Source organism: Corvus moneduloides, chromosome 2 (genome assembly GCF_009650955.1).
Source record: "Corvus moneduloides isolate bCorMon1 chromosome 2, bCorMon1.pri, whole genome shotgun sequence".
Classification (NCBI taxonomy): domain Eukaryota; kingdom Metazoa; phylum Chordata; class Aves; order Passeriformes; family Corvidae; genus Corvus; species Corvus moneduloides.
In genome coordinates this window covers 80022756-80050029 of record NC_045477.1, presented here as the reverse complement: position 1 = coordinate 80050029, position 27274 = coordinate 80022756, and the positions used below count along the sequence as shown (strand labels likewise).

At 40.2% G+C, this 27274-nt stretch overlaps 1 protein-coding gene across 1 annotated transcript in view; it reads right to left on the bottom strand.

Annotated features, from left to right (window-relative positions):
- Positions 1-27274, bottom strand: part of GPC6 (glypican 6) — a 1044338-nt gene that overhangs the window by 44801 nt on the left and 972263 nt on the right. The window contains exons 6-7 of the mRNA XM_032100037.1: positions 22453-22596; positions 18171-18200 (exon numbers count right to left, since the gene is read on the bottom strand). Coding sequence (XP_031955928.1) covers positions 18171-18200; positions 22453-22596 — 174 coding nt within the window. The remainder of the gene's footprint in view (positions 1-18170; positions 18201-22452; positions 22597-27274) is intronic.

The window sequence follows — 27274 nt, the reverse complement described above, 5'->3', positions numbered from 1 at the left end:
TAGCCTGGTAGTTTTTTCTTCAGTAAGTTAAGAGTGCCAGGAACATCCCTGGAGGTTGATTGTCCATGCAGATAAACTGTGAGATCCGTCATAGGAACAGCTCTCCAGACCAATTTTCTGGCATGGTTTGGGAATTACTGTAGGCCATGATCAAAACCAGTTCTCATGAGGCCACCAAGCTTGGTGAGATTTAACACCTGATTGTTCCAAATTCTCAGCTCATTACATTTCTACTGGGCTCTTCCTGATTCAGGAACCCTGTGATCCCATCCCAGACTATGGAAAGAGGCAGCCTGTTGGTGATGTCCATACCATGAGCAAGTTACTTAAGTTAATTTGCAATTCACCCATCAAGCTGGACACATCAAAACCAGGCCCTGGACAATACATATTTAGGTTTAGAAGAGCTGTCTAACAGACAACAGTATGAAGTATGTTCCTCTTGGAGAGACAAAAGCTATAAATGAGAAAGAATTGACACAGAAACCCCCATTCTGTTTGGAGAGGAATGAATGGGGAAGAGGATGGACAAGAGGCACAGCTACATCATGGCAGTCAGAGATCCTTGAGATCACCCCAACCAGGCTCATTATAGACCTGGGGGCTGGAAGACAGAGACATGTTGATTGAACAGATTAGTCCTGTGGAGAGGCAAGTTAAGAGATGCAGAATCGTGCTAAAATATCTTTATTGCCTCCACAACGTGAGCTGGCAGCTTTCCATGCTGTGGCATGGTGAGTGGCAGGGATACATCAGTTCATCCCCAGCTGGCTTCTGACTTTTTAGACTATGTTACTGCAAAGTACAGAGCTGACCTGTAACACATTTTTACTTGTAAAGTTCAAAACAGGAGGGAAAAGAGCAGTGGTATCTCCCTGAGGGATCAGAAACCATTAAATATTTTGCATAAGGAGAGGAGAAAAAAAAAGACCTGAAAGAGATGGCAACTTGCCAATAGGTTACTCATGGACTGTAATAACAAGTGGACTCAGAGGAATAAAACAGCAGCCACAGGATGAAATCTTGTCTCGGAAAGACTCTGCTTTCCTCAGATGAAGCCTCAGGGTTCTGCCCCTCTCCTACACTGTTCAGGCCTACTTTCATTTCAATAAAGTATAATGGAAGTGTACTGGAAATTAGCCAGTCTCACTCTTCCCAGGTCTCCCCGTTTTACAGTACAAAGTGCTGTGCAAATTCCTGAGGCACACAACTCTCCTGCTTGCTGTGTTTTGCTCCCTGGCAGTTATAAGCCTCTTCACTGGCTGGCGGCCACAGGCTCCCCCAGCGACCATTTGGGAGCACTGACCCTGAAGGATGATGCCTGCTTGCCTCCAGAAACTAGGGTCATCCTGGTGTGTTGAGGCAAAAGCTGCTGATGCAGTTTTTATGAATGACTCTGAATTCCAAGACTTGAGCTGGGAGCCTGCAAATGCGGCATGTTGTGGCTGAACACTGACGATGAGGTGATGCACAGCTTTGGCCTTAAGTGAGATTTATAGCTAGGGCTCTTCATGATGCAAAGAATCTGTCACTGTCAAAAGAAAGAGAGAAAACAGGCTCTGTCCATTTTAAACAGTTAATTGCAGAGGTTGTTCTCAGGTGAATAGAGGTACAGCCATGGGATGTTAAAAAATTTCTGTCCTGGGTGCTCAAAACTTCTCTGTTTAGACTGTGAACTTTTCAGTCTGCAAGTCTGAAAAACACAACTATATGAACATATGTTGTTCTTACATGATACAAATATATCTGTGCTTTTATGACATGAAAACATTCAGGTAAAGACATCCCAGATACTCCTAATGCCTTGGATTTAACCTAATATCTTTCCTAAAAATAATGCTCCAGCCTAGCTGTGATGCATTGCCAATGAACAGCATGTATAAATCCCTCAACAGTGATCTCACAAAAAAAAAAATTCAGTTTTTATTGATATAGGTAGACATCAACTTAATTCTATAGGAAAGGACACAATAAATATGCTCTTTCTTTGGAAAAAGTGTCCAAGAGATAACAGACTTTTTGACTTGCAATAAATGCTATTTGCCCATACTAGTTCACTTTTTGCTCAACTGAAGTGTAATTTCTTGGGCAAATTCCCCAATTTTTAGACAATGGTTTTGAGCAAAAATGTATTTGGGCCAGTTTGAATGTAAATGTTTTGTGTGTGAGAAAATGTACAGGTGTGGTAAAATGAAGTACCGTTGGATTTAATCTTAGTAGTTTTAGTAATCTTAGCCCTTTTACTTTGACACACCACTTATGCCAATCAGGAAATCGAGATAAAGTTCTACTAAAACAGAAATACCAGCATTGCTTTTCTTCCATGACAGGTGGCACAGAAAATAAATATTTTTGTTTAAAATATTATTTGCACCATTTTCCTTTTGCACAAATCAGATAGGGTCTGTAAGTGAGAAACACCTTGGATTTTATTTTAACCAGATTAACAATCAATGCAAAAGTTACTGCCATGTAAAACTGTAAGAAATCAACCTAATTGTGTGTCAGCCTGCTGCTTGTACACTGAGAGCTCCCTGTGATTTACCAAAATATGAATATCGATCTGATATCGATATCCAACTGAGACGGACAAAACTCTCTAACAGTTTAGAGTTAGAAAGTGTATGTTTTATTTGGCACCAGGCACTGCGTGGGATAGCTCCCTAAGACGCAGGGACCCGATCCAAGCAAACACGACACCTTTTATTTCCAAATATTATGAATATCCAAAATACAAATGTATATTCATAGCATTAACACCTCCCATTCTCTGCTTCGTACGGAAATGAGCTTACACGTCATTAAGCACGCCTAGTGTGTATCCTGAATTGAGTCGGTGGTCTTGAATTGGGTCAGTGGTCCTAAAAAAGATGAAGTAACTCATCTTCCTCATTTTGACCTTTTGCCTTTCTGAACTTTAACAATCCTAATTCCTTTAGTGACCTCTAAGTTTCTTTTTGCATGACTTTTGGCGGGGTTTCCACCAAGGGAGGAAATTGGTGATTGTCCTTGTTCCCTACACCAACTTATCAATGTTTCTGTTCCTTGTTCTAAGCACAGCTAAGCAAACATGCAAATGACAGATCATCAGTTATTTGGCAATCAGTCACTAACATCTTAAAACCCATTTCAGGTCCAGCTCTCCTAACTATTTTAATTAACTCTCTCTGGGCCCAAGTTCTTTCCTATTCCAACTAATCTCAACACTAGCCTATAACTAAAATCTTTATGTTTCTTCTAAATCTATGTTTTACCTGTGCAAACATACTCCATTAAGTGAAGCACGAAAAACTCACTACTCATAGTGTGAAAATCCAGAAGCACCATGGGCTGGCAGCTGAGAAGCCTTGCGCTTCAGAAAAACAATAACAAGAAAATGTCATTGAATTTCTTGAGGTGTGTGGTGAATAGCAGCACACAGTGCTTCTTTTCTTGAGGGAATATGACTGGATTCAGAGTTGTCTTGCCCCACCAGAGAGATAATTGCTATAATTCATTAGAGACGCTCATTTCCATTTTTCATTACTGGAGCAAAACTTTATAAACTGTGTTGAATGGAATGGGAGCTTTTATTTCCTGAGGCTGCATATGTAATTATTTTAATTCAAACAACCAGTTGAACCAGCCTATGCTGGTCATTACATCTCCTGTCTTCTTGTCATTTTGTAGCTTAATTTCTCCATCAACTTATGACTAGTTTTACATGTTCTTTCAATTTCTCTGTCTTGATGCATGCAGCAAAGCAAACCCATTGGTGCTGGTTGGTTTGCACAGTTTCTACAGTCTCATTTTCAGAATAGCCCAGCCAACGTCTAACATCGATCTTACATTATTTATGTTTCAACTGTGCAAAGAGAATACTTTCACACTGGGAATGACTTTAAACTATGTCCTATTTTAAGACCAACCTATTTATTTTCTTCATGCTCCTGCCACATTTGCTGATCAAAGCCACTTACATCTAAACAAGTTTTGTTTCTTACAGATGCTTTGCCTGTCTTACTTTATTCTACAGTACAACTGCTTGTGAAGCTGAATTTATAACTCAGCTACTGTATACATGATTTCATCTTGTGATGGAAAAGGCAAAAGGTTAGAACTCCACTGTAGGTTCAAGAGGAAAGCAAATCTATGTCAAAAGAGTTACCAAAAAAACCTCAACCCACCAAAAAACCCCACGAAAGAGCCTACAGGTTAAATCATTAAAATCCAGGAGAACTTTACCGTTCTGACCACAAATTCTTTAAGAATTGGCTTACAGTATGCAAGCAGACAATCTGATTTTATTCAAACAGCAGAAATAGAGAAGAACCAGAAAGGTGCAAAGTAACACAGCAATCAGTGGACTGCTCTCAGAGCAATCCTGAAACTAGTCTCTAAATGGGAGTGACATTCTCTGGGACTCTTGCTTGGACTATGCAGACCTACAGATGTGTTCCAGCTTCTGCAGTGCTATGCACCAAAGCAAGGAGATTCCCAGTGATGACTAATTTTTAAAGTTGCACTTTAAAGAGCCACCCCAAAACCAGAGTACTTCATGTTTCTGAAACTTTGCAGTCTGTAAAATACAGGTCCAATTCTACTTCAACCTCAGATAGGAGACTAAGTCAGAAGCTTGCTTTACTTCATTTATATTTGTTTCTTTCTAGTCCTGACCAAACCCAGATAAACAGGAAACAGAAAGGATTGTCTGCCTTACTCATATCCCCTGCCTGTTTTTCAAAGGAAGTGTGGTTTGATAGCCAAGGGTTGGGGTGGTTGGGATTTGAATTGATTTCTGACTCAAGTTCTTGGTGCCAAAGCTGTATGTTTGTACAACTCTTAGCTAATAGACCCTTCTTGTCAGGCATCAGGATACAAAAAGAATTGTATCCACAAAAATAAATAAGAAAAAACCAGTATGATTTTTTCAATGCAGAAAATGGTTTAATTCAATGAGATGTGGGAGAAAAGGTAGAATCACTTTTCATTTTATATGAACTGGACCACCCATCTTTCTTTTATGCTCTTATGCTTCTTGGGTTCAATTATTTTCAGAAGATATAACTTGCCTCACATCATCTCACAGATGGCTTCCAGCCCTTTAAGAAATGTACTATGCAAGCCAAATCTCTGTGATGTTTACACTTCTTTTCAAGGTGGTTTTAGCAATTTTATCTCATTTATTTTCATAGTTAGGAAAATCTGGCAAACTATCAAAAGAAAAATGTGCAGATGAGTGCTCTTCATGGAAACTAGATGGATGCTTAGTACCTTCCCAAGCCAGGCTAACCTTGGGTTTTCTGATTAGCTCGTTGAAATTGAAATTCATCTGATGCCTTTGGATCCTTTCAGGACTAGTACCTCTTTTGTTGAAGAGCGAAGTTATCTCAGGCTGCCTTGTACTATGCACCCCAAAGGCTGTAAGATGGTGACTGTGTCGGTGAAAAGCACCTCTTGGCTTTTCTTCTGTATTGATAAGCCTATACAAGGCTCATGATTTTGGCCTCCCTCCCCTGAATTTGCAGTGCAGGGTAACAGCTTGCTGCGCTGGCAGCAGCCAGCATGGTGCACTCCACACTTAAAACCCCAGGATATCTTTACCAGGCTGCAGTGCTTAAGCTGGCATCCCTTATGATACAGACCAGCAGGTGCAGGGCACTAAGCACCCTCTAGAGGTGCCCATACCGTCATGGCCTTTCACAGCTGAAGCCTACGGGCAAATGAAAAATTCTGTGTACAGGAAAAAAGTAAAAAATTTACTGCTTGCCCTCTTTGGCTGCTGGGAATAGGAGAGAAAAACACACTTTGTGTTTCCAGCAAAGGTCTCAAGAGTTTTAATGTTCCCTGAACCTGTACCTAAGCATACAGCCAATTCCCAGAACTGAAATTCCTGGCCATCTTGAACCTCTCTACCTGCGTGTTCACACATGGGGAAACAGGCTTCTCCCTAGTGTCCCCCTCCTCTCTCCAGTGCACCCTTGGTGGAAAATGCAGCACCTTTCTCTGTTGTCATAGTCCAAGAAACAATTTTGATCCCCACATTGGCCCATGAAAATCATATTGCTTTTCTTCTTCAGAAATAACCCCCCAGGCACAGACAGCTAAAAGAAAGAAAGCGTAGGTTCCTTCAGGATATAAATGATGGCATATGAAAGACAAGTAGGACAATTTGATTTTGTTTTGCTGGGCTCACCCCTGCACGACTGAGTAGAGAAGAAAAATAGCTGTGACTAAGTAAATATGATAGTAGTCATATAAGGGATGGAGCAAACCATATGGAATATTAGAACCTTATTTAAATAAACAAACTTTCTGAACCAGAATAATATTTAAATATTATGAATAAAAATTAAAAAACTTCTTTCTGTGCCTCATCACCCCATTTTTCTCTGTAATTCCTTTATACCAACATATTATGACTACAATTTCTACCTGACTGGCCCTTGCCCTATTTAGCTCTAGCTGAACATCAATCTGACTTTTAATAGGTGCCTAAAGATCCATAGTTTGGAGTCTTTTCTCCATCTGGTTTCTGATAACAGGAAAAGCTTGATTAACTTATCCTGATAAGTTACTATGGCAACTTCCACCAGTGCAGCAAGACTGAAGCATTCACAGGTATGTTTTTATCATTGCTCTTTTCCCCAAACTATTCAATTCAATCCATTAAAATTAAATGGTGAATTGTGCAAATGAAGTCTGAGCCTTGGAGTCCTTGCTGGAAATTAGTTGTTAGTCTGGATTATAGTGTGACTATTACTTTGTTAGAAAACACTTCAGCAAGCCAACAGCAAGAGGAGTAAGGTCTCAAAATCAGATAATATTGCATTCAGAAGTGCAATAAATCCTAAAGAGAACCTTAATGTTAGTCCTGTTATTTGTCACTACTAATAGTAGAAAAGGATAAAATATTCCCAGCTCGTTTAGGGAATGGCTACCTGGGTAAGTGTAAAACAAACTTGGAGGTTCTAAGCATCAGACACTCTAGTGCTTCAAATGGGGAAAAAAGTATTTAGGTGTGTGTCTAAACTCAGCTGTGGTAATCACCGTGCAGCATCTGACGCCTTCCTGAAAGCCTGGTAACTTCACTTGCATTTGTTGGAGAGCTTCCAGAGTGTGTGTGGGTTCTTTTTTGGATGCAAAATTCAGCAACTTCCTTGTGTACCTAGGATCCACTGAGAATCTTTAGAGGATGGCTCATATCCTGCAGTGAGAGCCTGGCCTTGGCCACCCTGGTTGAGGAGGTCAAATTTTTGGATGGTTATAAGATCTTGCTCAGATCTTTCTTTTTACAATGACGCCCTTCTAATCTCTGTTTTCTCTCTGATGAAGTGAATGGCTGAGAGCAGAGAGAGTGTTATAGCATGGGAATGAGTGGCCTTGAAGTGATTATGGTGCCTTTGCCATGGGGACACATTAAGGAACAAATGACGTTGAAGAATATGTCCCTATATATCACTAACTATTTTCTAGATTTCTGAAAGCATGTTTGCCAGCCATATTATTTCACATTTTAGCACAGAAATAAATCAACATTACAACCTGTGGAAAATAGGATTTCTGAAAAGTACTTCCACAACTAGCTTGAGAATTCCAGGGGTTTTGTCCCAGACCATTACCAAGTCAATTTTCAGCTAGTCACATTCCCAAGTGAGCCGCACATTTTACAGGCAGTACTTTTTCTCCAATCCATCTTTCCCCTATATGTCTATATCTGGCTGATTTCATGATAAAAGAGATTTTTAAGGGACCCAGTTTTGCCACATTGATTTTTATCAAGCAAGGGGTGACTTGACAAAAGTATGATGAATCTAGGCCTCTCTCTGCAGGCAGAAAAGAGCTGAGTTATCCATTTGCCATCTAACAATGAAGGCCTTTATCCAGGAGAATTTAAGTTGGACTGAATAAGAATTTGGATGGGATTGAGACAGAAACTGTCCTCTTTTCTTTCCCAACTATGTAAGCATTATAATCTGGGAAATGTGGGTTGCAGATAAAAACAGTCATGGTTTTCCAGTCCCATCACTACAGGCAAAAGTGCTCTGTATCTGACAAAGAGGAGGACATTCCCAGTCTCTGGGAGTCTTGCATCCTGGACAGTATTCCATCTCTACCGTTCTGCACTTGGAGGTATAATCTGAATTGCCTGAGCATAAGTGACAAGGGAAAGACTATGTCAGCTTTCTCCTCTTTCTCTTGTGAGGCAAACAGGTTATAATTCAGATTTTGTTAACTCGAGTATTATGAATATCACGCTTTACAGGAACAGCTGATTTGTTTTTCTGGATTGCTCCATTCCCATAGTGCAAATGAATGGTTAGAAGAACATATAAAGACAATGAGCAATGACTGGGAATCCTGCATCTTCTACTTCAGAAGAAAAGGTCTGGAAGATAGAGCTCATTAAGGTTCTCAAGACAGGAACATGGTTTTAATACGTGTTCAATGCTGAACACAGTGTTGCCAAACCAAACCAAGTAGAAATACTATCAAGGTGTATGATAGTAATTTCATAGTCTATCCAGACCATGGACTCCATAAAGAAGAATCTGTGAATGAAATTCATCTCACATGATGTCAGCGTTCCTGTCTGAGCTTCAAAATCTTCTTCTGCAGACAATGGTGAGAAGCAGTAACTGAAGAGTGCAAGTGCTACTTAATCCAACAAAGATTTTTAAAGTAGCTCAGATCAACTGTGCCCTGAAAGTGCCTATTTCTCTTAACTGACACCAAAGGATACATTATCTGCCTGCCTCTAGGCACTAAGGTACTAAGGTACTAAGCATCCATTTGATCAACTGGATTTCCTCTGAATGAGGGAATAAGAGTTGAAATGATTTTTATTTACAAATTATTTCTAATACTATAAATGTTCCCTGATATTTTAAGCCCATTAACATTCATTGCAAGATCACAGAAGAGGAAGTTTCTCACAGATTCATTTATTTTGCAGTGATTTTTTTCCCCTAAATGACTGATGCTTTTTTCCGCAGAAGAAATACATTACTCAAATTCCTGTTATTTCTCCATATCTATCCCACTTTAATATAGGAGCACTATAGGTATGTTATATTAAAAAACACAGTGCACTTTAAACAATTAGCTTTTATCTTTACTTGCTCTAGCAGTTACTTAGGTAACACATTTATTATTATGTACTGGATATTTTTATGGCCTTCAGTGTTTCAGGAGAAAAACAACTTTCATTCTGGTCTGTTTTTATTTGGGTTCCGATATGGTATTTATGCTGTCCAAATACATAACAGAAAAAGAAAATTCTCAGCACTTTAAAGCAAAGGCAATTATCCTAGGGACTGTTAAGAGCTGGCTGTGTATCATCAGCGTGGTTTGTTCCCATACCAATGAATAGTAATGTCAGCTGTCCATCAGGATCTGGCAGTGCATTAGTCTTGTGTGTTGGGTTGACCCTGAGTTGATGGACAGTCTTTAAGACCAATTACGCTTCTCACAATTTACATATTTAAACCGCACAGAAAGGCGGGACTTCCCCTTTTGGTCGGAGCTCGCCTGCTGGAAGGTGGGGGGGCTCCGAGCCTCCCGGCCCCGCTGGGCCGGGCCGGGGCCACTGCCCCTTTCCCCCTTTCTCAGCACCACGGCACGGACCCTGGGTCGCTGGGGGGGACTGTCCCAGAGCCGCAAGCAGCTAAAACCAGCCATGGACTGCTCACAGCTAAACCCATCCAGCGCAGCTTCTGGGGACAGGCGGGTCCCTCTCCTCTCCATGCGGAGCCGGCGGAGCCAGCGGGAGCCGGCAGAGCCTCCTGTCTGCAGCCAGCACACTTCGTGCTGAACTGAAGAGGACACCGTGCAGCCAGCAGCACAGAGGGAGCGAGGCTTTCCCCACCGTAAAGCCCGAACAAGAACACCCTTCAACGTGGAGGCTTCAGAGTCAGAGAGAAAGAGAAGTGAGTCACGTGGGACGGAGCTGGAAATGGCGACAGGAGAGAAGAGGGCGGTGCCGCGATTCTGGCGCGCAGCTTAAAAGAAACCTTCTTGCATGCCGTGGTAAGAAACTGTAATACCACAAACTGTTTGTCTCTTTAATCCATTTGAAGAACATGGGGGGATGGAGTATCCTCGTGTGCCTATGAAGTTTGTGAAGAGTGCCTATGCCAGGCTATATAGAAGTAGTGAGAGGCTGTTAGAGACTTGTGGCGAAGAAAAGCCTCTGTGTGCAGGCCAAAATAACTTATCCTTAAAAAGATGAATAACCCCATGTGATGGCCCATGTTTTGTAGTATGAAAGAACTGTGAAATTCTTCATGGGAGAGATGTTCTACACACAGCAGACTGTTTGTTTCCGGGCGGGTGTGCTGTTGGTGGCAGTTTGGGAACCACGTGCAACTGAAGGAAAACCTTTTCTTCCTTAAGCATAAGAGAAAGACTTTTCAAGAACTGCAACACTGACTCACATCCCATGTTCTGTTATCCCTTGTGTGAGCTGGATAAAAGGAGAGAAGTGCTGGAAAGAGGGGGGGGGGGGGGAATTTACTTTAATTTTGTTTTGTTGTTTTCTCTTTACTTTTAATTCTGTTAGTAATAAAGCTCTTTCATTGTACTGCAACTGTTTAAGGTTTGTGCCTGCTTTGCTTTTCTCCTAATTCTTATCTCACAGAAGAAAAATAAGTAAATAATGGATATTTTGAATCAAAACCACTACATTTAATTGGTGTTTCTGCCCGGTTTCGAACTCAACCCGCTACATCAATGGTGGAGAATGCGGGCAATTAATGAGCGCTGTGAGATGAAGATTAATTAGGAGAAAATAATAAGCAGAGCAAGTAGAAAGTTATAACATTAAGTAGAATAATAGAAGAAATTTGCTTTGTAGTAGTGGTAAAAATTCTAGGGGTGGAGGTTTATGGAATTTGTTTTCTTTTAGCTCTGGTTTTGCTATTTTAAGTAACTTTTGGATATGTAAATTTTAAGAAGCGAGGGGTGGAATGTGTTGGGTTGACCCTGAGTTGATGGACAGTCTTTAAGACCAATTACGCTTCTCACAATTTACATATTTAAACCGCACAGAAAGGCGGGACTTCCCCTTTTGGTCGGAGCTCGCCTGCTGGAAGGTGGGGGGGCTCCGAGCCTCCCGGCCCCGCTGGGCCGGGCCGGGGCCACTGCCCCTTTCCCCCTTTCTCAGCACCACGGCACGGACCCTGGGTCGCTGGGGGGGACTGTCCCAGAGCCGCAAGCAGCTAAAACCAGCCATGGACTGCTCACAGCTAAACCCATCCAGCGCAGCTTCTGGGGACAGGCGGGTCCCTCTCCTCTCCATGCGGAGCCGGCGGAGCCAGCGGGAGCCGGCAGAGCCTCCTGTCTGCAGCCAGCACACTTCGTGCTGAACTGAAGAGGACACCGTGCAGCCAGCAGCACAGAGGGAGCGAGGCTTTCCCCACCGTAAAGCCCGAACAAGAACACCCTTCAACGTGGAGGCTTCAGAGTCAGAGAGAAAGAGAAGTGAGTCACGTGGGACGGAGCTGGAAATGGCGACAGGAGAGAAGAGGGCGGTGCCGCGATTCTGGCGCGCAGCTTAAAAGAAACCTTCTTGCATGCCGTGGTAAGAAACTGTAATACCACAAACTGTTTGTCTCTTTAATCCATTTGAAGAACATGGGGGGATGGAGTATCCTCGTGTGCCTATGAAGTTTGTGAAGAGTGCCTATGCCAGGCTATATAGAAGTAGTGAGAGGCTGTTAGAGACTTGTGGCGAAGAAAAGCCTCTGTGTGCAGGCCAAAATAACTTATCCTTAAAAAGATGAATAACCCCATGTGATGGCCCATGTTTTGTAGTATGAAAGAACTGTGAAATTCTTCATGGGAGAGATGTTCTACACACAGCAGACTGTTTGTTTCCGGGCGGGTGTGCTGTTGGTGGCAGTTTGGGAACCACGTGCAACTGAAGGAAAACCTTTTCTTCCTTAAGCATAAGAGAAAGACTTTTCAAGAACTGCAACACTGACTAACATCCCATGTTCTGTTATCCCTTGTGTGAGCTGGATAAAAGGAGAGAAGTGCTGGAAAGAGGGGGGGGGGGGGGAATTTACTTTAATTTTGTTTTGTTGTTTTCTCTTTACTTTTAATTCTGTTAGTAATAAAGCTCTTTCATTGTACTGCAACTGTTTAAGGTTTGTGCCTGCTTTGCTTTTCTCCTAATTCTTATCTCACAGAAGAAAAATAAGTAAATAATGGATATTTTGAATCAAAACCACTACATTTAATTGGTGTTTCTGCCCGGTTTCGAACTCAACCCGCTACATCTTGCCTGAGTTTAAAAGCTCTCAGTATGGGTGTTGACATGTCAGCCGGGTGTCTAAGAACCCGCCATAGACAGTGGAGACCTGGAGTGAAGTTCAGTTGTCTGCAGACAGATATCCAGTGCCTTTGGAAACCTTCCCTCTCTTCCACATGCCAGAACAGGTGTCAAATAGGTCCTGCACCATACCTGAGAACCTCAAGCGAGGTTTCTCTGGAAAGCCTGTGACCTCTTAGTCAGTGGCATCTAGAGAGTTAGTCAAGTTGCCAGCTGTCTCATTTTGGTCTAATTTAAGATCTTATGAGTAGGTCCCACATCCCTCATTCATTATAGGTACAAATGAATTTAATGCCATGTTGGAGTCCTCTAGAGCATCCAGAAGGTGCAAGAACTGTATGGCCTTTATCACAGCACTTAGCTCTTTGCAGATGCCTAGGTAGTTCAGGGAATGTTCCTTATCATGACACCTGTGTTTCAGCAAATGATGTCTGTCTGTTACTGACCCCCTTGACTAGCTCTCCACTGCTACTATGAAAGATTAACAAACCCAGTTCCACAGAGCACCTATATTAGACATTGAACCAGACACAGTGAATTCCATTTCTTTTGTGCCAGAAATAACATTTACATGACATACATTCAGTGCAGAAGCAGCAAGACCCAAGAAAACCAACAAAGACATGTACACGATGGTAATTCATGATTGCTGCCACCAGACACAAAGCCACTGGAACATGGTGAAATTGTGAACTTCTACTCAGCTCCCAGCTGAGTACATCTGAGTCCCTAATTCTAATTCTCAGTCCCTTTCACTTTGCTAGGTCTGTTTGTGGAGAAGTCAGGTATTGACTGCTCAGGAAGAGTTAGATTAACTCAACTCTAGCCCTCTGTAACCGAAATTCCTTGTCAAGCCTAAAGTTCTTCATAGTTGACAAAGAAACATTGGCACTTCCACAGAGCTATTAATGCAATCTCTGGCAGATATCTACATTAGACTGGGAATTACCCTCTGAAAATGCCTGTTTTCCTAACCAGCTGAGCAAGGAGTCCATACTACTCAATCCTAATCCTGTAGGCGGAGTTCTCTATTACCATGCACCTCAGTACTCACCAGTGTCCAGAATAGGATCTGTTGAAGTGTCTTGCAGCTGTTCTCCTATTTTCCATGTTGACTAAGCGTCTGAACTGGTATTATGTGAGCTACTCATTTTGCCCTAATGTGGACCTGTGAGGTTGCTAGGATCTACACCCACACCTAGGATCCAGCAAATGCTGTTGGGTTTGCTCACAGATGAACAATCTTAGGCTTGTCCTCTGTTAATGATGGATACAATTTGATGTGATGAATTCATGCCTTTTCCCTTCCCCAGTATTATTAATCATCTTGGCTTTCCCATCGAAGAACATCTGTAACTAGCCACGCAAGATTTACTGTTTATATGCTGCTCTGCATTATAGAAGCATCCTGTATTGCTATCCAAACAACCTTGATTGATACATTGATATGATTGAAGGACTGGACATAAGAGCAGGAAAAAAATTCAGGAAATCTTTCCTAACATAAAATACTCGGTTTTGACTAAAGAAGGTTCACAAAAGGGTCACCATTTGTAAGGCAGATAAACCTTTCTATTGCTTGTATTTTACCTCCTCTTTAGCCACTAGTAATACACATTAAAGTCCATAAAGTGCCATTTTCTGTCTATTACAATCAAAGAAAAACATATGAGATGTTTAGTTTGGGAAATGAGTTTCAGTCTGCTGTAACCTACTCTTTTTTCTAAGTGGAGTCCAGCACTGCACGCTCCTGTTACGAGTTCACAATATATCCATGTGCTGCAGTCTAATAAAATAAAACAATCTGCAAAGGCTGGAGAAAACTAATTGCCAGTAAAGCATAAAACATGTTTTTCTTTGGAGAGTGAGATTCACTATTTGCAACTAATTTAGAAATTACCAAAGTCTTAATTTCTCTCTTGGCATCCGCACTTGTGCACAACTAACATCATTGTGGAAAGACATTTTATATTCTGTAGTCACTTCCACAAAAAAGGACCCTCTAATTCTCTAGCGGTAGATGAACAGATGATATATCACAAATCCATTTTTTATGGGAACTTAGAACTTGTTGGCTGCACCAATCTTAACAATGCAAGAATTCATCACAGTGTAACACCTCCCAAGCAGGCAGGCAGGCAGTCGTCGCTGTTACTGTCATATTATTTGGAAGCATCTAAATGAGCATGGTTTCTGCACTGCAAATGGGGACACAAGCCCTGCCACTAATTTTTAAACCATATTTTTTTTCTAATATGATATCAAAACACTAAATGCACAAGATGTATATATAGTCACTGTCTGTCTTTATCATGAAAAAGAACATTAAGAATTGACTTTTCCTTCTGCACAGATTCATGCACAGACACGTGCAATGAAATGTGATCTATCTTCCAGCTGAAAGTGTAGCGTGAATGTATTTCCTGCCTAGATTAATCTTCCAGAGGCTGGTAATATAAACTTTCTGTATATAGGAAAAAAACCCTAGTCTTTATTAAGAAGAAGCTGAAACATCAAATGGAAGGAAGTAGATTTCAATCCAGATTTACAAGGTGAAATTGCCATTGAATAGAAGTTGTGCAGCCTTCAAATTAACAATTTTTGTTTGAGTCTAGCTATCCTTCTAGGTACCTGATGATACCATGACAATGAGTATGATTAGAAGTATGACAAGTACTATCTATCAATATCTTTTATAGACCAAAATCTCCTTTGTGCACGTATGATTCATAGAGCCTAGCTCCAAGGCCAAGAATTATGGTTACATTCAGTCATCAACAAACTGGATCTCTGAGTTAATCATCCAGATTCTATTCATCCTCTGTGGGGAGAAGGGGGTGATTCAGATTCTTGTCTTCCCTAAATGAGTGTCTTAAGCAAGGTCTGGAGCTGCTATCTCCATCAACTAGTAAAGGAATGAACTGATAGCTCAGACTTTGATCGCAACACTAGAAACATGAAAAGCTAGGACAAATAAATCCCTCTTCATGTTTATCTGGTTTGATAGGGCACAGATGTGCAAACTTTAGCCTAGATATCTTGCTTTTCTTTACTCCAGAGCCAAGTTCAGCAATCACATAATTTTTCAATGTACACCAAATGAAGACCCATGACTGTGCCATTTCTTCATCTTACTCTTTGCAGAAAGTCTGATGATCAGGACTGGATTCTATCTACAGGTTTTGTATTCCCCACATCTCTAACAGTGATCCATAATACCATTCACACCCCTAAGACTTTCCTGGAAATGAGATTATGACTCTCAGTAGGTCTCCACACCCACCAGGTAAAGGAAGTCCAACTAGTACTAAGAAGTTCATTTTAAAAGATGATCAAGCAAGCATCATGTTCCATGAGACATTACTCTTCAGGCAAGGCAGAAACTGCATGGCAATCAAGATTTGTGTGTTTTCTTTGACAACTAATTAAGGTAGAGGTCTGTGGTTCCGGTTACTGTTGGGAGATGATCTTTCCTTGCCCATGCTGGTCAGGGTCTGAACAGCAGGCAGACCCATTCCACATGAAGACTGAGGCAACCACTGTAACAAAGCTCTGTCTTAGTAACCACCTCACGCACGTTAGGAATGCAATGCATCAGATACAGCAGCATGTACAACCATTCAACTGGGGGATGGAATAATATCACCATTTTTAAAAACAGGACTCTGTCAGGTCTCCCAGGAGGGTTCTGACCGCCACAATCATTCATCCACCTTTGCCACTTGGAACTGGTATTAACCATGAGGGAAAATAAGATTGTAAAGACTTAAACTTAGATATTCTTGTGAGACAGAAACTGAGACTAAACAAAACTTGATACTAAGCAAACCTTTTTGGAGAACCAGTCAAACCCTTAATCTAACACCAAATGACCCCCAACTAATGTTGTAAAGTATATTTATTCATTGTGCATATTGTGTCCAAACAGCTAATAAGAAACAAGACTCTGTCTAAACATGCAAAACGAAAAACTGGAGAAGCTGTACATTTTATGTTTTACAGGAATCATCTGCTGATTAACATCACCCAGGGTCATCAAATCAAACAGCACAGCATCTAAGGGTTGTGGGGGAGTAGCCTGTGGGAAGCCAGTGGGCTTCTAAAACACTTGTGCAAGCCTGTCATCTTCAGCCTTTAAGAGAGTGACCCAAAACTCCAGATTTATGATGTATTTTACAGGCTCATTGTTTGTATCTTATCCTATGGCTTCAGTATAAAGAAGATATTTTGAAAATTAATCTCAGAACTTTAAACCCTCTAAGATTTCAACTTTCTGGATTTTATTTTAGGGTCTCTTGAGGAAAAAAATGTTGAAGATAAACATCCTATCCCAGGAAAATTGTGCTATCACGGCATATATTTAACAGTTCTAGATTCCAGACTAAATGGATTCTAACAGAACTGATATGAAAACTTCACTTTCAAGAGTGCCTTGGAGGATTCCCTGGGCAATTCAGACCCATGTCTGAATACTGTCCTGCTACTTTTAGTCTTTTATAGTTAAAATGCAAAGCAGATTATATTTTTTGAAGTCACATTTTCTATTTCATGTAGTTTTGGAACACTGGGAAGAAATTGTTCACAAGAGATTTGTTAGGTTACTATTGCATTTTTTCACTGTAACAAAAAAAACAGCACAGTGGAATAAAAAAATTAAAAAAAGACTTAAAAGTACATCCCAATTTATTCCTAAAAAGGGTAGTTCAGGGTATTTTCCTCACGAAAATTGAGACTTTATCTACTTTTACTTTAAGGAAATCAGAAGGGACTCTAAAATAACGTTTTCCTACAAAGCGTGACACCTCCCCAGGTGTCACGCTTTGTAGGAAAGTATATTCCCCTCCCCAGGGTAAAGAGCATGAGAGGTGTTCTTTCTCAGACTGGGTGCATGCTCATCCACTAATTTATGCAGCCACTGTGCTGTACTTGAATGCAAATCACCCATGAATGCCACGGCCAATTTCTGAGTTGCCTGTCTCCATAGTATGCATGTGCATTATGTATTATACGTTTAATAGTGCATCAGCTCCCTGGTGAAAAATCAAGAAAACTTCCATGTCGTCCTGAAAGAAAATGTGGAATTATTTTATACACGTCCAGCCAGGTCAGGCTGCAGTATGTTCTCGGGAGAAATTCCAGCAGCATTAAGACAGCACTGCTGTACACTGATGTGGTGGACACAGAGGTACTTGGGGCAGCTCAAATGCAGGAGGCAGCACGGCTGTATTAGCATGGTGCTCTCTGTAGACTAATTAGTCCTGCTAAGAAGCTGGACTATTAAGTCCATGCTAAATGCAAATCTGTGCAGTATTCCTGCCTTCCCCTTGGGCTGTGCTGAATGAACTTTGCTGAGGAGGGTTTTCTGTTTGGAACCAGGGACCTCTAACAGCCACAAAAACTTATGAAGCTGTAAAGCATAAGGAGATTGGACAGCAAGACAGAGGCAGTTTTAGGGAGAGAGCCCAGGAAGGCCTGGGAGCTCATTTCCATTGCTCTGGGCAGAGGACTCAGAGCTGAATGCTACGGCAGTGTCTGCATTGCTGGACATGCCCTTGTGGGGTTTGAGACCATGGGGATGCTTACACCAGTTTTTATTTCACTGGAGGAGTACATAGCTGCTTTCTGGGGATGAGGCATCATCCTTGAGGTGAGAGAAAAGTACTGGAAGGCAGCAGCAGCTCTGGGCAAAATAAAATTAGTCAGAATGCAAAATTACAGAAAGAACTGCTAGTATTTTAGCCTACAAGACACACACACAAAGTAAAGATGGCGAAGATGAAACTTTGTACAATGCTGGACAAAACACTTGTTTAAGACAAATGGAAATGATGTGAAGAATAAAAATACCAAAGCTTACACCATGTTGCATTGTCCTCCAGATAGTCCTCTGGGAAGCAAGAGGGAAACAGATTCAGGGAACAGAAAAACAGAACAAAACAAAACAAAATAAACCACAGGTTATACCAAACAGGCAACCACAGAGAAGATAATGAGTCTTTATAAGCAGTTGATTTTAAATGAGAAAATTTAGATCATGCTCTACAGAAGCGGGGTGAGCTCAGTGGTTAAAATTATTTAACTTCTGACAGTTTTTGAATTTACTCATCTTTGGGTGTACTTGCTAGATGCCTGAACTAAGATGGTCACTTTCGTAGTAGAGGGATATGGAAAGATTTCTCTGAGCTGTTCAAATGTATACCTTAGGATGAGATGAATTGTGCTTTAGAAATATTTGATCTCAATTCAGTTGCCACATGCTTAGACAACTGAATGAAGGCCTTTATTTCTCTCTGTTAACCGTAAAAACTACAGTCATCCGGACTCAAATCAAGATAGCTGGTTCTAGGTATCTGCACTATGGATTTCTATACTGAATCAGAAAAGTCCTCATTTTTGCTTCTGTTACAGTCAGTATAAGGTGGAATACAGTTACCTAAATGTAGGCAAAGTAAGTGAATTTAGCAGATCTGAGATATTCTATCTTCCTTCCAGCCAGGTCTCCTGTAACCTCTCTTTCACCTTTGGACATCTTGAAGACCACAGGCATCTCAAAGAGCATTAGGTGACTATATTTATGTAGCTGAATTTCACATAGTGCAACCTGCAGAGAACAGCTGGGGCTCAGTTCTGTTCTCCCACTTGGATGCCTCATAGTGAATATTATCCAGACTTCAGCTGCCAGTCCAGGGGAGCATATGCATCTCAAATTACTGTTCTATCTTCCAGCTCAGTTAGATGACTTAAATACTCCAAGGCATTTCAGTCTTGTCTATCTACATGTGGATATTCAAACTGAGTCTTTTATTTCCCAGTCTTTGAGAGGTGTCTGTGACAGATGGGGTGAATCACTCTCCAAAGACGTGTGTCTCTCTCCATTGACTTCAGAAAGAGCCTGACTTTTAGGCCCAGTGCTGTGAAGATGTGATTGAATTTTCTGAGCATATGTATCTTGAATTGATTGAGCTTCTGTGGTGTATTCAAGCCAGCTCCCCTCTACTGCTCCAGAAGTGTACTGGTCTCCTTTAGTCCTCTGCTGGTCCTATATTTCAGATACCCTAGAATGTCTCAGATAGCGCTTTTCATCCATGCTTAGATAAGTCTCTCAAGCTCTACATAACTTCCTAAATACATAATTTGCTTTAAAACAACATATACCACAGGTTTGGGGGGATATTTAATTTTTTTCCACATTTTTCCATATAAATCAAACATAATTTATTTTGGTCTATTTTTTCTTTGTTAAGCCTTACTTGTTACAGCTATGACAATAGTATAGAGAAATCACCTTCTCTCCTTTTGAAATTGAATGGCTGGATTAATCACATAAGTTCAGGCAAGGATAAAGGAGCACTTTCTCAGATGGGTTAAGTACCTGGTGATTCCAGCGTAGGCTTCTTATGAGGGCTGCTTTGTGTGACATATCTGATAAAATACGCTCAACTGAATTAAGCTTGTAAGTGGGGATATGAGCAGGACTAAAACAGAATTCGGTTCAGATTTGCTGCATGTTTGTATAACATTGAGATGCAGATGAAATATTTTTTAAACTTCTGCTGTCAAAGACAGATAAAAGCAGAATGGTTTGTCATTTCTTTTGAGTTTTTTGTAACTATATGTTTGGACTTCGTGGTGACAGTTTCAAGTCAAGTGGTCTGACAGTGTCTTATGAACACAAACTCCAGAATGGACTTCTAAAAGCATTAATATAATACTGAACTGTTTTCTGAATCACAAGAAAAGACTTGTTTCTTATATCTATAATAATCAAAACAGTCTTTAAGTGTTTGAAGGTTCCAACAAAATACTAATATTGCAGTGTATTTATATTAAGTTTGCAATAGAAAATGATCCTTGTGTAGACAAGAAAACTGCCGTGCGTGGGGTTCTCCTTACATCTTGTTAGCAATGCAAGGGTTAGGAGTATCTAAATGAAGCTGGTCCTCCAAGCTCTGGCTGTAGTTAATGAAGAGAGATACGTCACTCAGGGAATGATTCAGCGCATGAAAAGCTGCGGTTCTAACACAGGTTAAATGGTGTTTCTGTGAGGCAGGAGTGTAGCATTTATATCCTTCTGGATAAAATTACCCAAGATGGTGTGAGATGCAGGCAGTGACCTTTCCCAAGAGCTGCTAAGGGATTACAGCTCTGAAATAAGGCCGTCTGCTCTAATCCACATAAACTACCTTTCCTAGCTCCACTGAGATCAGCAGCCATCTCTGAACTGAGAGATGGTTGGTCCCAGCCCAGAAGGAGACAACACATTCATCACTGCCATTTGAAGACGGATTTGGTACCAACACCCATCATTAACAGACCATAAAGAGTTATTATTTTAAATACCATCAGCAAGAACAGGATATAAGATTTTGATTTGAACATTTTTTAAATTAACAGCAGCAATACTAAACTCCTTGTTTTTTTCCTGAAATAATTCATGAATAAAGCTAGTTACATCATATGGAGATAAGTTCCTCTTTCAAAGTCTGTAAGTTATCAGGAGTTATAAAGAATTATCTGCATTGGCAACTTTCATTAGTTACAGCCTTTAAAGGCTGCCAGCATAGGACACATCTCTGCTTTATTCAGGATGCTGCTCAGTATTTCGCAATTTAGTATTTTTAAAAGTATATTAATGTGTTTAAAAGTATTCTTCTTATGTCAATATGTAATGTATCTTAAACCTCCCTTTTTCATTACAAAAACACTTCAACTGTTCTTATATCATCAGAATAATCCAAGCTGAGCTGTGCTATCAGCCCCTTCCTTTTTATGCACTTTGTCCCATTTCAGCTGCTCGCAACCTTAGATTTGACAAAGCATGATTGAAACCTAAAGACTTTGGTGACCTTTCACTTCACCTTGGCCAATTCTAGATTAAGATTCAGGCCTCTACTCTGAACAATGCAGAAGGACTGGTTCTCTGAATCTAAAGTGAAAGGGTAAAATTAAGATCCCATCAAATATAGATTGAGTATTGCTAGTCAGATTTTTAGCCTGAGATGTTACACTGCACTATGAATGTGCTGGGGTAGAAAGACCTGAGTGTACAGTGGAGGTAAGCATCTCCTCTGCTTCTCCTTTTAGGATAACCAGGCTACACTGGTTCCAGAAAAGCAGAGAACTAACAAATGCTGCTTTTTGCTGCAGGGTGATCCCATGTCTTGACTGGAAATGCCATGTTATTTTCTTATTGAGTTCCCATAAAAATTGACAGAATAGAGTAGATAGAGTACAACATAGATAGAAGTGATTGGAAAGACTTGGCACTGTGAAAAACTGCTGTGACCACTACAGGAATTTGATGAATGATGGTGCAAAGAAGATACTCAGGTCCTCATCTGCATTGGTATACTTGGGTACTCTCTTTGACAAGACAGACCAGTGCTCTGCAAGTGTGCAGCAATAAGCTGTGGGCATGTGATTCTTAAAATCAGAAGCTCCTCAGTTTTGCTCATCAGTTTTACCTACAGACAATTGCTGGGATAGTACTAACAGCTGTAGTAATTAGCCCTCTATAAATCTATAGATGTATAAATAGCAGGAACATTGAAGTCTGGAATGTGAATCCAATGATTGGTAGAAAAGAAAATAATCTTATGGCATTTTTTTTCAAAATAATTGAATAAGTAAAGCAAGATTAATGATTACTGAAGTTTTAGCTGATTAAAGTCAAATATTGAGATGGATGGAAATAAAGCAGTGATAATTTTATAATTAAGTAAAGAAGTGACACAAATTGATGTGCCTTTGCAAGGGTGTACGTTTAAGAACTACGTGATAAAAATGGCCTTAATACATAACCTTTTTTTAATTAAAAAAAAAAAAAATTGTTATAGACCACTTTTGAAAGGTAATTTATACTACAAAGTACCTGCAAAGGCCTATGTGGTTTTTGGCCTTTAGGAAAGAGTTTATTCTCTTCTAACAATTCTAATACATAAAAACTGAGTCATACTGCTCTCCTACAATGAAATTCTATACCACTTCCAATGGAGTAAAAAGCTTTACTGAATGCTGGAACAGCTGGCAAAGAAACTATAAAGAGTGATTATAAAATTATTAAATCTGGAGATTACCACCTTCTGGTATATAACCAAGCCTTTTGTACTAATTTGAAAATGGAATGTATTTTGCCTTACCAGCCTATCCAAACTTGTGCCAGCTGCAGTTGTAGGTCGCTCCTCTGGGTTATATGGTCTAAATCGGGTATTGAAATTTTCAGGGACAGAACGGGAAGATCTCAGGGCAGGTGCTGGTTTAGGTTGGCCACATCCTTGGAAAACCTGAAAAAGACATTCTTGGTTATATGAAAATCACAAAAAAAGAGAAGCTGGTATTTTGTAGCCTCTTTATTCTTTCTTCCGTATACTCGAAACAAGATTTGATTGACATTTTTATACTAGTGAATTGAGTGCTTGGCCTGCATTAAAACTCAGGTTAATAATTTAGCATTATTAATCACTTGATGAAGGTATAGAAACATATAGGGACCTTAAAACCGCCTTAATTTAAGAAGGTGATTATTATGAGAAATTAACATCTGAAAGCATCTTAATTGCTGTCTTTTTGGGAAGAAAAAGGTACAGAAGGATGTCCTTTGTGGCAGGATGTAGTTGATAGCTGTTTTCAGTTTTGTTAAAATGTGGTATTTACCCAGAATCACAGGTCATCTATAATCCCTACCTACAGCTCTTTCTACCTTGCAATCTTATTTGTAGCCTTAGAGAAAAGGTCAATGATAAAATAGTCTTGTAACTGGATAACTTTCTTATTCCCTACCAATCTCTCCCTAGAAGAGGGGTGAGGCACACTGAATGGCCAATAGTGATAATTATTTTCTGCTAGTGTGTTTGTTTTCTGCATATAAAAAATAATGTTCAGGGTTATGAAATTTTTCATATACTTCCATCTGGAAAAAAGTTTCAGTATTGTGTACTGAAGGGTTGGTACTAAAGGACACAGAGGACACTTTTGATTACTGGATATCAAGTATATTTCCCAGAGGCATCGTCACACAAGCTGCACATCCAAAAAGAGGTAGCATATCCACAGAGTTAAAATTTTCAAGTGCTCTCATGAAGTAGAATCCTAGTGTTTGCCTTCATATCAACTTTTACAGTTTTAGAACCAAACTTCTGGTTTTGTGACCATTGTATTTTGTCTGTTTCAACATTTTGCCTCCATTCAAAAGAAAAAAAAAATTTGAATTTCTCATAAGATATATTATACAAAACCCTAATGCCATACACAGACAGTTTGAATGATCTTTATGGAGGTGAAAACTATGCAGATGCTGTGTTTTGATTGTAGGACCAAATTACTCTTTTTTGTGTGGCTATGTTCGGTTTGTGTGGCCAGCTTTTCATAGTGGGGCTGCTACAGGGGTGGCTTCTGTGAGAAGCTGCCAGAAGCTTCCCCCATGTCTGGCAGACCCAATGCCATCCAGCTCCAGGACAGATGTGCTGCTGGCCAAGGCTGGGCCAATCAGGAATGACAGCAATGCTTCTGTGATAACATATTTAAGAAGGAAGACAAGTCATTGTGCAGATGTAATATTGGCCAGAGAAGAGTGGAGTGAGAACATGTGAGAGGAACAGCTCTGCAGACACCAAGGTCAGTGCAGAAGGAGGGGCAGGAGGTGCTGCAGGCACAGGATCTGAGATTCCCCTGCAGCCCGTGGTGCAGACCATGGTGAGGCAGCTGTGTCCATGCAGCCCATGGAGGTCCATGGGGACACAGAGATCCACCTGCAGCCCGTGGAACAGACCCACACCAGGGCAGGTGGGTGCTGGCAGGGGCCTGCAGAGCCATGGAGAGAGGAGCCCATGCTGGAGAAGGTTTCCTGATAGGATTTGTGGCCCTGGGGGAGACCCTCATTGGAGCAGGCTGTGCCTGAAGGACTGCACCCTGTGGAAGAGTGACCCATGCCCATGGTGCAACTTCTGTTTCTTTCAGGGTACATTAAATTGGCTCTCAGTTAGGTTTCCTGAGGTTAATTTAGAGGCCCCAAATGATTCAAAATTTGCTGAAAGAAGCTGATTCATACTAAATATATGTCCAATCATCAGGTCTGCTTTGGCTCAAAGTCCAGCAAGTCAGCTGTTGTATGGCCATTGGGATTTTTAATTTATGAGTGGAATACTGTTTGGTCTGGTTTGAGAATATCTATTTTAAGAGTTTCAAGCCTCCCAAGTCATGAGGACTATTGGACAATAAATTAATTCAATCTACAAAGAAAAATTATTTTAGCTTGTAAAGCTCTAAATCTTTCATCAGGAAAGAATCTTATTTTTCCTCTGTGAAGAAAATTCAACTAAGATTAATATTCAAAATTTATACATGATTGTGTAGGATACTGTACAATTTAAAGGGTGAAATCTGTATGTTAAGAGCATGAATTACACTTACAAAACTTTACTTATATTTCTTCTGACTCGAGATAAGTTATGCACTGAAAACATAATTGTTTTTTAGATATCTATGAAATCCCATTTACTCAATTAAGCAACTAGGTATTTGCTCACAACGCAAGTGACAATTGTCCAAAACATACAACTAGATTCTCAGGAGAAAGGCAAGTGAGGGCACTTCTTAAATTTCCCAGTGTGTGACTGTTAAGCTACTTGTATGACCATGTGGTGCAACTGCAAGTCTATATAATTTATATTTCATCTTTCTTATGATGCACTGAACAAAACCCAACAGAGACTTCGTGGCATTTAGCTTCATACAAATAGTTACAGCAAGTGGTTTTATACAAACAAATTCACATACAGGCAGACAATAACAGAGATGGAAACTAGACAGTAATATTTATATCACAGAAAAAGAAAAAACTTGTTTGTTAAATGACCTAACAGAAATGCAGTAAGGATACAATATTCAGCAACTAAATTTTGAGTGCAAAAGAGACATTTTTAAATTTGCATCCTGGTATTAAGTGACAGAACACAAAATGTAAAGCTGATAACTGATATTAACATATGCTTCCTAAGAAGAAGAACATGAAATACTTTCTTTACAATGCTACTCAGAGATATTGAACAATTTCTGGAAAAATATTCAGGTGTTTCATTACACATGCTGTGAATTGGTAGCATAAATCCCCTCTCTAAAAAATTGCATTTTATATATAACTGGTGCAGTCCATTTCATCTGAATTTAGAGAATGGATTCCATTTGAAATTAAAAAAGCTAAATTTAGGTGTCATCATGTGTGTGTCTACATTTTAAGCTAAATATCTAAGATAGTGGAGTGCAAAGCTTCCTTCTGTTTCTCTCTCATCAGCATCTACAGTAGTTTGTGATATCCTGGAATATCCAAGATACCTCTTAAGATTGTCTTAACACAAAACCACTCCCCACTGCACTGCAGTTAAAGCTCAAATGGACCAGATCTCTATGGTCAGGGATATGAACCAAGCCATGAGAACAAGTCAACAGAGCCAGTGAAGAATTGTATCTCTTGAGCTGACTAAATGGAAATATCTACTTCAGGACTAGGATGTAGATACTGTAGAAAAAAGAGCCCTTTTCCCAGGAGATTATGAAGTTTTGAATTTTTGTGGAAGATAACAGTGTGTTCTCTGCGAAGGCTTGGGTCATACTGTTATTGAGCCATGTGCTAGTGCTCAATGTTTCCAGTTGAGTGTCTCTACATGATTCTGCTCCATTGACTCTTCAGATAGAATAGCATTGATTTTTTTACCTGAAATGCCATTATATTTTTCCTGCACAGAGCTCTGGAAAGAACACAGATAAATGAAGAGGTTTTCTTAACATGAAACTTGTGGACTATTTTAAGAAGAACCTTGGATGTAGTTCTGTGAAGATATCCTCCTTATAAATAATGCATAGGTAGTCTGCTATGTCATGGAGCTCATTCATCCATTTAGCTGAAGTAATTGCTGAGAAGGAACATACATTTATAGGTTAAAGTGGCACATCCATCAATTCAGATAAAAGCAGATTTAAGGCTTACTAAGGGGAAACTCAGTTATGGGACAGACTATATGAAAGTGGAAATATCTGGTCATGGCAGCCAAATGACTCTTACAGCACTCAACCATACCTGTACAGGACCAGACTGTTGCAGAAAATAGTTCCATATGGTGTGTTTTGAGCAGCAGTGGAGACATGATTATGCTGATGCAACCAGATTAGGAATTTTCTCAATTTGGAAAAAAATGGATGTTACAACATCTTTTGTGCTGTTTTTTGAGTTTTCCTCCACTTGTGAATGAGCAATCTCTGCAGTTATCTCTAGTAAACATTCATGTTTTTTTTTAAAATGGAGCAGATGTAGCATTTACTTTTTGACTTGAAGCAGGAATCAAAGGTGATGATACTTACAGCCTTATGGGAAAATTATGAAGGCTCTCAAAAAACATGCTTGTTTTGGCCAAGATTGAAATGAGCATTTATATGTTATGACTCTCTGAATATGACTACCTGAATTACCTCAGGGAGAATGAGAATGAGAATAAGGTAAATGCATGCTATGGCTGCGTCTTGGATATGAGCTGAACCTCGGGAAACAATATACAAAATGTAAAAATTTTGCCTGAGAAATAATCAACATGTTTCTGAGCACTGAGTATGTCACTACATTGTTAAAAGACAAAAAAGCTGTCACTGGAGAATAACAAAGAGATTTCAATAAAGAGTATAGCCTGTCTCAGATACTATAAGGAGAAATTCAAGGTAAATCTATTGCACCCTGACTTCTGCCAGAGGCAACCTTCAGGGAACACTACTCTAGTCTGGGCAGATCCAGATTGCAAAGCCTGTTCCTAAAAGGTACTGATGTCTTGGGAGGCATCTCAGGCAGTCCAGGCTGATTGTTTTGCACTCTGTGTGGTTTGGTTTGAGGAAGGTACTCTGTAACAATGGCTGCAGGTGTCAGATGATGGAAATTGGTTTTGATGATCTTCAGTTCTTGTCTTCTCTTGGAGAAGGGAA